Source organism: Mastigoproctus giganteus, chromosome 9 (assembly GCF_048544385.1).
Source record: "Mastigoproctus giganteus isolate SK-2022 chromosome 9, ASM4854438v1, whole genome shotgun sequence".
NCBI lineage: Eukaryota > Metazoa > Arthropoda > Arachnida > Uropygi > Thelyphonidae > Mastigoproctus > Mastigoproctus giganteus.
Genome location: NC_143583.1, coordinates 40849341 through 40863143, shown reverse-complemented (window position 1 = coordinate 40863143; position 13803 = coordinate 40849341). Strand labels below are relative to the sequence as shown.

The 13803-nt window shown below is 38.7% G+C and overlaps 1 protein-coding gene across 1 annotated transcript in view; it reads left to right on the top strand.

The window, feature by feature from the left end:
* Positions 1–13803, top strand: part of Dap160 (dynamin associated protein 160) — a 531520-nt gene that overhangs the window by 32795 nt on the left and 484922 nt on the right. Inside the window, exon 2 of the mRNA XM_090381606.1 lies at positions 6194–6330. Within this exon, the coding sequence (XP_090237732.1) occupies positions 6219–6330 (112 nt within the window). The 5' untranslated portion in view covers positions 6194–6218. The remainder of the gene's footprint in view (positions 1–6193; positions 6331–13803) is intronic.

The window sequence follows — 13803 nt, the reverse complement described above, 5'->3', positions numbered from 1 at the left end:
TAAATGATACAAAGGTCTTTGAGATAACAGAAGAGGAGAAAAAGCAGTATGTACTGGAACTTAAGAACAAGTTTGAGCTTCTGCAGACTGCTCAGGACCAAGATATTGACGAGGAATATTACAACTTTTTGAAAGTGATAAAGCCCAAGAAACCTAACCTATAGGGAAAAAGAAATCCAAAGAACAAAAATTAGTCAAGAAACATTTGTCATGATGAACCGACAAATGAAAAGCAAGAAAAACACTGACAGGGAGAAAATTGAGTATACAGTAATACCCCGACTTACGCGAACTCGGAGTTACACAGTTCTTGATTTTTTCGTTTGGCAACACTGCCGCCCACTATCTTCAAGGTCGCTTTTCATATGTTATCGATATATGGTGTGACGACGGAGAATGAGAGCAAAAGATGAACAAAATTCAACTTTGCTGCGCATGAGCTGCACACATATAAAAGAATTTTTGTATTCCAACTGTCGTATTTATATGTGTGCGTTCGAATTCGTGCTCAACTTTTGTCGGAAATTACATTGTTTTCACGAGAGAAATGGATCGCATCGGTTGAGCCGTATACAGTCAGTCCTCGTATAACACGTGTTTACACTACACGAATTCGATCATACACTATTTATAAATACGGTAAAGATATCTTATAATATAACACGAACCGAATTAGCTTATGCACGATTTGCCTTTGTGCTTACAAGAAATGGCAGTCGAACGCAGAATCATCCTAACCGAACGCAACACTATAGGAATGAAGAGAAGATTCAGAAAATGTATTTATGTTTTTTATATCAGTGAAGGGGAAACACATTTCACCATAATAACGTAAAAACCAACACAATTCCAGCTATCGGTATGCAATTAGATCGAGTTTACTACCAGTTTATAACAGATTTCACTAGCAGAAACACAACTGGATTTTTATTGTTTTATGGTAGTAACCCCAAGAAATCTGAGGTGTTAATAGTGTATCTCTGCCTTTATGGTGTTGTTTATTCAGTTGCTACATGCGCGCAGCTTTGTTTATGCGTATCAGGCGTACCTCCTCATTTTGTAATTGTGCTTTATTCCCTAAAAATGAGTAAAATACTTAAAAGGTGTGAAAAGGAAGCGTACTGGTGGAGACACTGCAGATTCAGAGAGAAAAAGAAAAGCAATTATCGATAAACAGAGGCGGACTGGGTCAAAAATTCTTACCTGGGAAAATTTATAGTGGCCTCATACTATGGTTTATGGCCAAAATCACACAGGCCCACCGGGGTTTCTCCGGTAAGGCTTATGGCGAGTCTGCCGATAGAGAAAAAATATGAAATTGTGAAACGCTTTGAGCGAAATGAAAGACCATGTGATATTGCACGTGCTACAGGCCTAAATGAAGCAACGGCGAAAAGCACATGACATTGCAAACTTGACAGGTTTAAAATTGAAAAGGGCTCAATTGTAAAGGGCTTAAAAATTTTAGAAAACATAGACTCCAACGAAGAACGCGTTATAGCTACAAAGCAAGGAATAAAAAAATTATTAGCTTGCTGCGAAGAAATTCTGCGTGAAAAAAAAGGCGCTGTGTCGTCAGACGAATTTGTTAGATTTTATGAAGACATCGAAATAACTTTTTTACTTAGTCATTTATTTTTTTAATACATATTTTGTATTAATATGTATAAAGAACTGCAGTTTTATTAATATTTTTCTTTTAAACTAGTGTTTTTGTTAGTCCTTGGTCCCAATTAAACAAAATTTATATGTATTTATATGCAAAGTTGTACCCCGACTTACGCGAATTCGACTTGAGCGATTTTCGTCGGACCCACCTATCGCGTAACTTCGGAGTATTACTGTACTGAGTTATGCAAAGCCATTAGAAATAGACTTAGAGAGGACATAAGATTTAACACAATAAAAGTAGAACAAGCATTAAGGGAAAACAAAGGATTTAAATCAGCAGCCATGAGCAGTAATACAGAAAGACAAATGATACTGAAATTGAAGAATAGCGATGGTGTACTTATAAACAGCAGAGAAGGCATAATTCAAATAGCAGAAGACTACTATAGAGAATTATACAAGGAGCAGGGGAATGATGCCAGCAGTGGGGAAGATGGATTGCAAAGTAGCAACACATTTGACATACCCGATATTCTTCCTGATGAGGTAGAACATGCATTGAAGAAAATGAAGAATAAGAAAGCCCGGGGGGGGGGGGGAAGATGAAGTTACTGTAGGTTGTTAAAATTGGGAGGAAGAGACATAACACAACTGGCAAGGCTCTTCACAAAGTGAATTAGAAAAGGTGTGACGCCTAACAGTGGAATAATGCAATCATAGTTTTGCTTCATAAGAAAGGAGATAAATTGGAAATTACAGACCAATTAGCTTGTTATCCCACATCTACAAGTTGTTCACAAGGGTCATTACTAACAGATTAGAAAGAATACTTGATGAGAATCAACCGAAAGAGCAAGCTGGCTTTAGGACAGAATTCTCAACTATGGATCACTTCACGTAAGAACAGCTAATGGAGAAAGCAAATGAATATAAAACACCATTATTCCTGTCATTTGTGGATTATGAAAAGGCATTTGACTCCATACAGCATAAGGCAATGTTCCGGGCACTGGAAAAACAAGGCATAGATACCCCATATATTATGATTTTGAAGAAAATATATGAGAGTGCTACCTCCTTTATTAGACTAGACAGAGACAGTAGGAAATTTAAAATTGAGAAAGGAGTTCAACAAGGAGAGACAATATCTCCGAAGCTGTTTACAGCTGCCCTTGAGGAAGCTTTCAGAAGATTAGACTGGTCGCAGAAGGAGTCAATGTGAACGGAGATTACCTAAACCATTTACGATTTGCAGATAACATTGTAGTCATAAGCCACGATCCCAAAGAATTAGAGGAAAATCTTAATCAGTTATGCACAGCTAGTAAGGATTTTGGACTAAAGATGAATATGGCTAAAACAAAAATAATGAACAAGTATGCCACAGAAAGGGAAATAATGATTGAAGGAGCAGTAATTGAAAAGGTGGGGTCATATACTTATCTGGGACAAGTTATTAGCTGTAATAATGATAAATGGCTGCAAGTCAAGAGAAGAATAAATTTTGGATGGATAGCATTCAGGAAATATAGTCACATACTGAAGAGCAATATTCCAGTTTGTCTGAAACGTAAAATAATGAACTGATGTATACTCCCCACCATGACTTATGGAAGTGAAACTTGGGCACTCACCAAAAGAATGGAAGAGAAGCTTAGAACTACACAGCGAAGAATGGAACGAATTATATTGGGAATCAGACTGTTAGATAAGAAGAGAAACACATGGATTAGGCAGCAAACTCAAGTAAAGGACATTCTTATCAAAACTAAAGAACTAAAATGGTCTTGGGCAGGACACATAGCTCGAAGACATGATGACAGATGGACTAAGAAAATAACAGAATGGTATCCAAGAGGAGCTAGAAGAAAACCTGGAAGACAAAGGCGGAGATGGATAGATGAAATTCATTAGTTTGGATAGTAAATGGATGGCCAGTGCTCAAAACAGAAGGAACTGGAAAGTTGCTGGAGAGGTCTTCATCCTGCAGTGGATTGAAAATGGTTGATGATGATGAATACATTTAATCCTGGGATTATTGATGCCCCTGTGTTAGTACCTTGCATTTATTAATGTTAAACACCTCAGTTATATTCATTTGCTTGTCATACCGAGAAGTTTATTTTGGCTGTTAAGACTGAAAATACTAGGCGGTTTAATTTCTGTTATCAAAAACACACAAAAGGACAAGAAAGTTGCCTAATTTCCATAATTTTGAAAAGGAAATAGCATTACCTATTTTATAATTTCAAAAATTATAATCTTAAACACATGCAGAGGTGAGAGAGAGAGGGAGAGCTGTATTAAACTTTCTAAAGTTGAAGCAATGAAGGCTGTTGAAATTTTATCTTTATAAATGGAGGATTATTTATAGCAGATTGCCAGTGAGAAAGGAAAGGAAGTATGCACAGCATGACTGTCATATTCTGAAGCATAGTATAGCAGTGTAATAGATTGTAACTGTTAGTAGCTGTGCATATTCACTAATACCGATGATACTTGGGGACAAACTGGAAATGGTTGGTTCCCTCTCTCGGTTTTGTATTAATCTGAAACTGGATTTTAATAATCTAAATAGTTAAACCTTGCTTTTATGGACTATATGAAAGTAATGGCTGTCTGCTAAATCCAGTTTCCCATTAAACTTAAAAGAAATACAAGAAATGAAACTGCTAGAATGTTATCAAAAGCATTCCACTAATAAAAAATCATAAATGTAATACTGCATTTTATCACAGTTACCAGTTGTGTGGAGTAGAAGAACTTGAAAATCTTCCACCATTCTGTATTGGCAGTGCAACCTCTGGCTAAAGCTCATTCAGAGTTGGGAGCTCTTGAGTACTCTTTGTGGAGGTTATATCATTTCCTACTGTCTGACCTGCTCATCAGACAGGCAGAAGGTGATAAGGAGGAAAATCCTAGTTCCCTAGCACTCTGCTTTTTCAAGAAAATATTTTAACTGATTATAAATACCAGGAGGCTGCTATGGATAAAGAGATGGTTGAGTGGGTGAAGACAGAGTGGTAATCAATGGACACTGCTCTTCTTGGACTAATGTTATTAGTGGAATCCCCCAGGGTTCGGTGTTGAGTCCATTGTTGTTTTCTATATTTATCAATGATATTGATGAGGGTATATCAGGCTTAATGTCCAAATTTGCAGATGATACAAAGGTTGCCAGGGTTGTTAATGACAGTAATGACGGTATGCTACTGCAACAGGATCTAGAAAAGTTGGGCAGAGTTCTAAGAACTGGCAACTGAAGTTTAACATTGACAGTGCAAAGTGCTGCATATGGGCAGCAGTAACCCTAGATTAATGATGAGCAAGTATACCACATAAGGGATATAATCATTGAAGGAGCAGAAATTGAAAAGGTGGATTCATATTCTTATCTTGGACAAGTCATTAGCTGTAATAATGATAAATGGCTGGAAGTCGAGAGAAGAATAAATTTAGGTTGGATAGCATTTAGGAAATATAGTCACATACTGAGGAGCAATATCCCAATTTGTCTGAAATGTAAAATAATGAACCAATGCATACTCCCCACCATGACTTATGGAAGTGAAACTTGGGCACTCACCAAAGGAATGGAAGAGAAGCTGAAACTGCACAGCGAAGAATGGAACGAATAATATTAGGAATCAGACTGTTGGATAAGAAGAAAAACATGAATTAGGCAGGAAACTCAAGTAAAGGACATTCTTATCAAAACTAAAGTGGACTTGGGTAGGACACATAGCTTGAAGATATGATGACAGATGGACTAAGAAAATAACAGAATGGTACTCAAGAGGAGCTAAAAGAAAACCTGGAAGACAACAATGGAGATGGACAGATGAAATTCAAGAGTTAGTGGACAGTAAATGGATGGCCATTGCACAAAACAGAAGGAACTGTTGTAGAGGCTTTGATGATGAACCCCAGAGTAATGTACCAACTGTGCAGTACTACACTCAGAATAGTGGAGAAGGAAAAAGATCTGGGGTAATTGTGCAGTCAGATTTGAAGTTTTCTGAGCTGTGCAGACAGGCTGCAAAAGCAGTTCATGGGGTTTTTTCAGTGGTATACAGGAATTTTGCTAGCAGGGATAAGGACCTGACCATTGCTTTGTACAGGGCCATACCGAGCCATTTTAGTACCTGAGGCAAGGAAGAAAAATTGCTCCCTAGTGTTAGTGATGGCAATGTCGGCAATTATTTAATCTTTTTTTTTTTTTTTTAATTTTGGCACACCCTTTCAGCTTTTAACCTGAGGCAAGAACCTCGTTTGCCTCACCCTCAGCACAGCTCTGGCTTTGTGTAATAAGGCAATGGTCAGGCACATACCTTGAGTATTGCATACAGGTCTAGAGGCCTCATTTTAGGAAGGACGTAGAGCTGTTGGAACCAGTACAAAGAAGGGCAACGAGATTGACGAGGGGAACAAAGAAAGGTTTAAGTTGTGCAAATTGCAGCATCTGGAGACAAGGCACCTGCGAGGTGATATCTGAAAAAAGTGCCATATTGTATTTTATAGATCTGATTTTAAGAATTTTTAAATGTAATACAATTATTTAAATAATACTTTTATTTTGCAGTGTCAAATAGAGATTTAAGTACAGAATGGCAGAAGCAGTTCCTGCAGCACAAAATTTATGGAAAATATCTCCAGAGGCCAAAGTAAAATATGATGAGCAGTTCTACAAATTAAAACCTGTGAATGGATTTCTAACTGGTAAGTCTCGAAGCTAATGGCAACAGTAATTAATGTAGAAATAATAGTATTAGGTAGCAGTAAGCAATTCGATTTTATTTTTGTAGTACATTGGTCAGTTTTACGGATTGTTAATAATAGAATAAATGATTATTTATTAAGAGTGCCTTGGTAAATATTTTTAATGATTAAGACTGCATTTCAGAGCAGTATGTCTTGTTATCAGGTGTGCAATAATCAAGAAAATAATTAATTGCAATTTACCTCTAGTTTACCCCATGGTAAACTAGAGATAAATTGCAATTAGAAAACTGGTTAATGTTACAGAAAGAAATATATATATATTGTACAAAATTTTTTTTTGAGCTGAATGAACTGACACTTAAAGATGGGATTATAAATGATGCTATTTATTTATTTATTATTTAAAAAAAAAAAGTTTAATTGTTAAAGGAAAAGGATAAATTACCTATCTGATGAAACTATGGAAGCTCTGGATGCTCATCAGTCAAAACATGTTAAATTTGAGAGAGCTTAGGCAGTGTTAAGGGAAACAAGTATATATAACTAGAATTGATTAATTAAATTTCATAGTTATAAAGACAAAATCAAATGCAGAAAGCTTATAATACTGGAAGTGTTAATAATTGAGGCAGCTTGGATGCAAAAACATATATATATTAGCCCATTTAGAGCAGACAGTGGAAGCTTAGATTTTGATTGATGGGTAGAATACCTGATAGTATAAGGATCAGTTACGTTACTAATGGATTAAATTCCAGAAATGCCTTTCCTTCAGGCTTTTCCTGAATTTAATCCATAACTGACCTTCACACTTGAAGTATATAATACAGGGTGTCCATAAATGATGTTTTCAAATTTGATATTTTTTTATTCAGAATTACTTCAAGCTACACTCATGAAACACATACCAGCTGAAAGACCAATTCAGTAAGTTTTATGAAGGTACATAAAGTCATTTGTAAAGTTCAATGTGGGCACCATGAATAACTCGAACGATATTACAGCGATATTTAATCACCTGCTACACACTGCTTCATTTCACGATCAATTTTACCAAAGGCCTGTGATGATCCGCGCCTTCAGCTCCTGCAATGTCATTTGTTGTGGTGGAGTTACGTACACATTGTCCTTCACATAACCACACAAAAATAAATCCAGATTTTTTTGCATGAAATGCTAAACACAGGACGCTTTCTTCAGCCCGGTCACCATTTTGCCATTCTGTAGTGCCATGTAGTGATTAGATTGCAAAACTATCTAGTGCCAATTTAAAAAAAAATATATTGATTTTTCAGCTGGTATATGTTTACTGAAAGTAGCTTGAAGTAATTCTGAATAAAAAAATATTAAAATCAGCAACATCATTTATGGACGCCCTGTATAATTTAAAATGGAATGAAAGAATTAAGACCTGGAAATATATTTTACAACCTGAATCAAATTTTAAATAATTGATTTTAACAATTTTTGAATGTAAAAATTATGTCATAAAATTATTTTGAAGGCTTCAATTCTTTTTGATTTCATACTTCAGAGTTATATGAATCAGCAACTTTGGTAATACTGGTAGAGGCTTGTGTATTTGTTGAAAGTCCCTGTTATTTCATCATGGAATAAGTTGATAGGAACATTCAAAGGTTACTCCCTTTTATTTTTTTGTTTTGTTAATGGTGTTAGTCCTAAAGCACTGAATAAAGGGTGCTTCTTTAAATGTTTCTGTATTAGGAACAGTCATCAGAGTGGACCTTTTGTGTTATTGAAGTTCCATGCCCTCTGCAGTTCAAGGTATGTGCAGCCATTTTAATTTGTTAGATCTGGCATATCGCACATCCTTTTTTGTGCTCTTCCTTGCATTTTTTGGTCTTCTGTGAGATTTATTTACATACATCGAACTACAGCAGTGGTGATGCAGCACCTTAGGATGTTGCAACAACATTCCAAGGGTGCCACGTAATTTGGGTTTAAGTTACTTAAACTTTTATTTATATATATATATATATTAGTAGTATTAAACTGTTAAGAAGCAAAATAAGCAGAAAAAGGGAAAAAAACAAACAAAAGTTATGTCTAATGCTCCAAAACGCACAGCAGTGAAGGAAGAAAAAGGATATAAATGATGTGTGGTTTGTAACATAAATAGCAATCAAATTCTTTCACTTTTTTCACCACCACTTCACTTCCAGTTTCTACTATCCCTTAACCTTCTCTTAGTTCAGGCACTGTGTGTATTTTTCATTTCCGTAGGCACTTTATTTATGTTACAAACCCCACACACACAGAATCGGATCGAACAGGCAGAAAATTGAGTAGGGGTGCCACAAAATAAAAGAAATTACTTAGAGGTGCTGTTATTAAAAAAAGGCCAAAAACCACTGAGCTACAGCAACATTGTATGAAATATATCGGGCCTCTTGGGTTACTTTAGGTTTGTTGATTTTTTAATAATTGTGTTTCTAATGACTTTACCTGCATAGAATGTGGAAATGTTTTAGATTTTGACTTCCTTTACTGTCTTGTCATTAATGCTTGGGATGTATGGTATACATCCTAGGGGTTCAGTTCTTGCTGAGGGATGTTGAAAGCTGTAAATGGCATCTTTGATGATCCTGTCCACTAGATCTATTGTGTATGCATTCATAGTAGTGATGGATCTGAAATTGGTGAGTCCTTGGTTGAATGCTTCTTGGTCACAAACTGTTAGTATGCTTAGGCTATAGAATTTGCTGATCTATATTCTAGTGGAGAAAGGTTATGGTGAATAGAAATTCATCATGCAATCAGTATCAGTGGGTTTTCTATAAAAAGATCTAGAGAAGGCTAGTGAAGTTTCATATCAGCAGAACATCTAGAAATGGAAGTTGTATGTTGGCAGAACAGTTCCACCTTGAAACTGACATTGATATGGAAATTGTTCAGGCTACTGAAACTTGGAGTGGCATTCTGTGGCCTGACCACTATGAAAATGTCTATATATCTTGATATCCTGATTATCAGTAGTGATTCTTCATGCATTAAGAATCTGCAGATAAAGGAACCACTGGGTGACAGTGATCACAATGTATTGATGTGGGAATTATTTAAAGATGTAATTACCATCAAGGCTAAAGGGAAGGGCTTTTGCTTTCTTAAAGGTGACTACAGAGGTCTCAGACAGTTTGTAAATTCTGTACAGTGGGATCAACTGATGATGTTACCAACAGTGAATTCTAAGTGGGAAGCCTTCAGTGACTTCATTTTGGAGGCTACTAGGCTTTTCATTTGAACTAAGTAATACTGTTCAAGGTTTAGGCCTAAATGGATGTCAGATGAATTAATGAGGCTAGTGGCAAAGAAGAATGTATGGGATGCATATAAAGTATCAGGTGATACAGAAGCCTATGGCAGGTATAAACTAGTCTGTAATCAAGTCACAAAGGTTGTTAGGCAGGCAAAGTCAGATTATGAGAAATCTTTGGCAAAGGATGCAAAGAAACACAACAAGGAGTTCTTTACTTATGTAAACTCTAGAAGGAAAGGGATGAATCAGATTGGACCATTTAACATAGATGGGTTGACTATTGATGATCATGCTCAGGTAGCTGATAAACTGAATGAGTATTTTGCATCTACATTCACACATGAGGAGTTATTCAATGAGGGGAGTGCCAGAAGATTATTAAATGCTGACAGGGAGCCAAGTGATTTTGCAATAACTGAGAGCAAAGTGGACGAGCAATTGTAGTTAAACATAAGGAAGGCACCTGGGATGGATGGGATCTATCCAGTTATATTAAAGGAGGCAGCAAAGGAAGTAAGCAAACCCTTAGCCATAATTATGAGAGCTTCCTTGGACTTGGGGGAGGCCCCCATGGACTGGACGTGTGCAAATGTATCACCAATTCACAAAGAAGGTTGAAAGGTGACACAATTAACTACAGACCTGTTAGTTTAACTTGTGTTCCGGGGAAACTAATGGAATCACTGGTTAAAGAAGCATTGCAGAATCATCTAGACAAGACTGCAGTAATAGTTAAGACACAGAATGGGTTTGTCAAAGGGTCTTGTCTGACCAATTTGATTGCTTACTATGATGTGGTCACAAAGGAACTGAATGCCAAAAATAATTTTGATATCATATACTTGGATTTCAGGAAAGCTTTTGATACTGTTACATTTGGAAGACTGCTATACAAATTGGAGAGGTATGGCATCAAGGGTAAGCTGCTGCAATGGATAAAGGGAAGGTTGAGTGGGAGACAACAGAGTGGTAATCAATGGACACTGCTCTTCGGGACAAATGTTACTAGTGGAGTTCCCCAGGGTTCGGTGGTGGGCCCACTGTTGTTTTGTATATTTATTAATGATATTGATGAAGGTATATCATGTTTAATGTTCAAGTTTGCAGGTGATACAAAGGTTGGCAGGGTTGTTAACGACAGTAATGACAGTATGCTACTCCAACTGGATCTAGATAAGTTGGGAAAATGGGCTGAGAAGTGGCAACTGGAGTTTAACATTGACAAATGCAAAGTACTGCATATGGGTAGCAATAACCGAAGAGAAACATATCAACTGGGTTGATATGTTTCTCTATACTACACTCAGGGAAGTGAAAAGTGAAAAAGACCTGGGGGGTAATTGTGCAGCCAAATATGAAGTTTGCTGAGCAGTGCAGATGGGCTGCTAGGGCAGGTCATGGAGTCTTGTCAATGATATATAGGAATTTTGCTTGTAGGGACAGGGAGGTAGCAGCTGTCCTAACAAAACCAAAGATCCTATTTGTGTGAACTGTAAAAGTTTCAAAATCGACTCAGCACATTCCATCAGAGACAGAATATGTCCAACATATATAAAAGCCAAGGGTCAGCACCAACAACGGATCGATTATGGGGAGACATCTTAAAAAATTTAACTTCGAAGAGGTAAAAATAATGCAAATTAACGCACAGCGGGCCCGGGCTGTGGTCGGCCAAATCAGGATTCGGGCAGAAGAGGACAACACGGATGTAATTATCCTGCAAGAGCCGTACACCCATAAGAACCAGGTCAGAGGCTATCCCTTGACCTACAAAGTCATCCAGGTGGAAGGGGAAACCCCCCTGGGCAGCAGTAGCTGTAAGAAACCCTGACATCACAGCCACAAAGATAACACAACTTTGCACAGCCTGGGCCGTATGTACCCACATTATTACAGCGCTTGGAAACTTTTACGTCGTTGCCCTATACTGCCGTCCAGGAGAAGATATTATCAGGGCTATAAGATACCTTCAAAGTGTACTAAATACTCTTCCTGAAGGGAGAATTATCGTTGGGGCAGATGTAAACTGCAGGTCTCCCGCGTGGTACAGCACAACACCAGACCGTCGAGGAGCAACAAACGGCCAAATACTGGAGAACTACCTGGGTAACTCCCCTTTCGGAATCCTCAATCAGCCAAACAACCTCCCCACTTTCAGCAGCACCCTTTGGGAAGCCACCATTGACATTTCTCTTGCTACAAGAAACACAGCCAGCTATATCTCCGACTGGAAGGTCCAAGATGATTGGACGACCTCGGACCACCGAGCCATTACATTCAGGATCACAAAAAACTGTAATAGACAACCAATTTCCAGAGTAATGCAACATAGATATGCAATAGAAAAAACAAACTGGGACACGTTCAGGGGTGCCCTGCTGGAAATGGTGGGAAAACAGCAGCAGAAACTCAGGCAAACTCAAAATCCAAACCTTCTTCAAAAAGAGATTACCACCCTATTAACACAAGTCTGCAATGCCACAATTAAAAGGAAAAAACCTTCTCCGGGAGCGGTGCCCTGGTGGAATGAGGAGCTTCGAAGGATGAGAAAGGAGGTACAAGCCAAACGAAAAGCGTTCCAAAGGGCGAGAAGATCTTGGCCTGATGTGGAGGTCGAAGAACTTAAACAAGTATATCGAACAGCAAGAAACGTGTATACGGAAAGAATAAAGAAATCAAAGCAGCAATCCTGGGAGCAACTTGTCTCTTACACGGGAAATTCTGATCCCTGGGGGGTGGTGTACAAAATCACCACAAACAAACTCCCCAGGGGGGAAGTGAACACCGCTACAGAAACCCCGCAGGGAAACCTAACCACCACCTGGAGGGACTCAGTCTCAAACATCTTAAACAACGTTTTTCCTCCAAACATTAATCCAACAACAACTGAGCAGCATGAGATCTGCAGAGAAAATGAAACCTATTGGACTGGACAAGTTGAACCGCAGTTCACACATGAAGAACTCCTAGCCGCAGCAGCTCTTATCAAAGGGAAAAAATGTCCAGGGCCTGACTTGTTCGAGCCTGAGATTGTGAAGAAGGTTGTGGAGCTTTCCCCGGAGCTATTGCTGCACCTATTCAATCTCTGCCTACACACTGGCACCTTCCCTGATGACTGGAAAGTTGCAAATATGAAACTTATCCTTAAAAATCCGACAAAACCACCACATCTACCAAGTTCGTACAGGCCCATAGCCCTATTGTCCGTATGCAGCAAGCTCCTAGAGCGTCTCCTCCATGTACGGATCCAAAGCCACTATGAGAAAGCAAACCTAATATCTCCAAACCAATATGGTTTCAGACCAGGACGTTCCACGGTTGATGCTCTACAGGCACTGCTCACTGAGGCCCACCAAGCAGACAGAAAATACTTCCTGATGATTACAATTGATTTCGCGGGAGCGTTCAACACCCTTTGGTGGCCGAGCGTCCTCCGCAGACTCAGGCAAGCAAATGTACCGGACAATTTGTTCAATATCATGAAAAGCTACCTCTGAAATAGGGTAATCACAGTAAATGCACCTTATCAGAAATTCACAAGACGGATACACCGTGGCTGCCCCCAGGGCTCGGTCCTGGGGCCGACCTTATGGAACATGGTGATGGACGAATTTCTATGCCTTGACCTCGGGGAGGTTCGTTCACAAGCCTTTGCTGATGATCTCATCCTGATGGTGACTGCAAATTCCAGGGCCCAGCTTGAGACATTGGCAAACCATGCACTCCAAATCCTCCAGGACTGGGCAAAAACACACTGCTTGACCATATCACCATCAAAAACAAACTCTCTGCTTCTTAAAGGAACTCTCTGTATTACAAGACCACCACAGATTAAAATTGGAAACAAGACCATAAAGTTGTCAGAGCAACTGAAATATCTTGGCATAGTACTAGATAGAAAACTCTCCTTCCAAGCTCATCTCAAATACATCAGAACCAAAGTGAGAAACTATACTGCCATGGTTGCTAGGATATCCCGTCGGGACTGGGGTCTCAGCAAGCGAACCCTCTCGTTGTACTACAAGGCTATCTTCATCCCTGTGATTACGTATGCAGCCGGAATTTGGTTTGGCAAGGCTACGACTGCAGTAAACAGACGAATCCTGGATTCCACTCAACGCACGGTCCTGCTCTCCATCTCTCGTGCCTGCTGCACTGTGAGTACTCACGCCCTCCAGGTCCTGGTGGGGGCC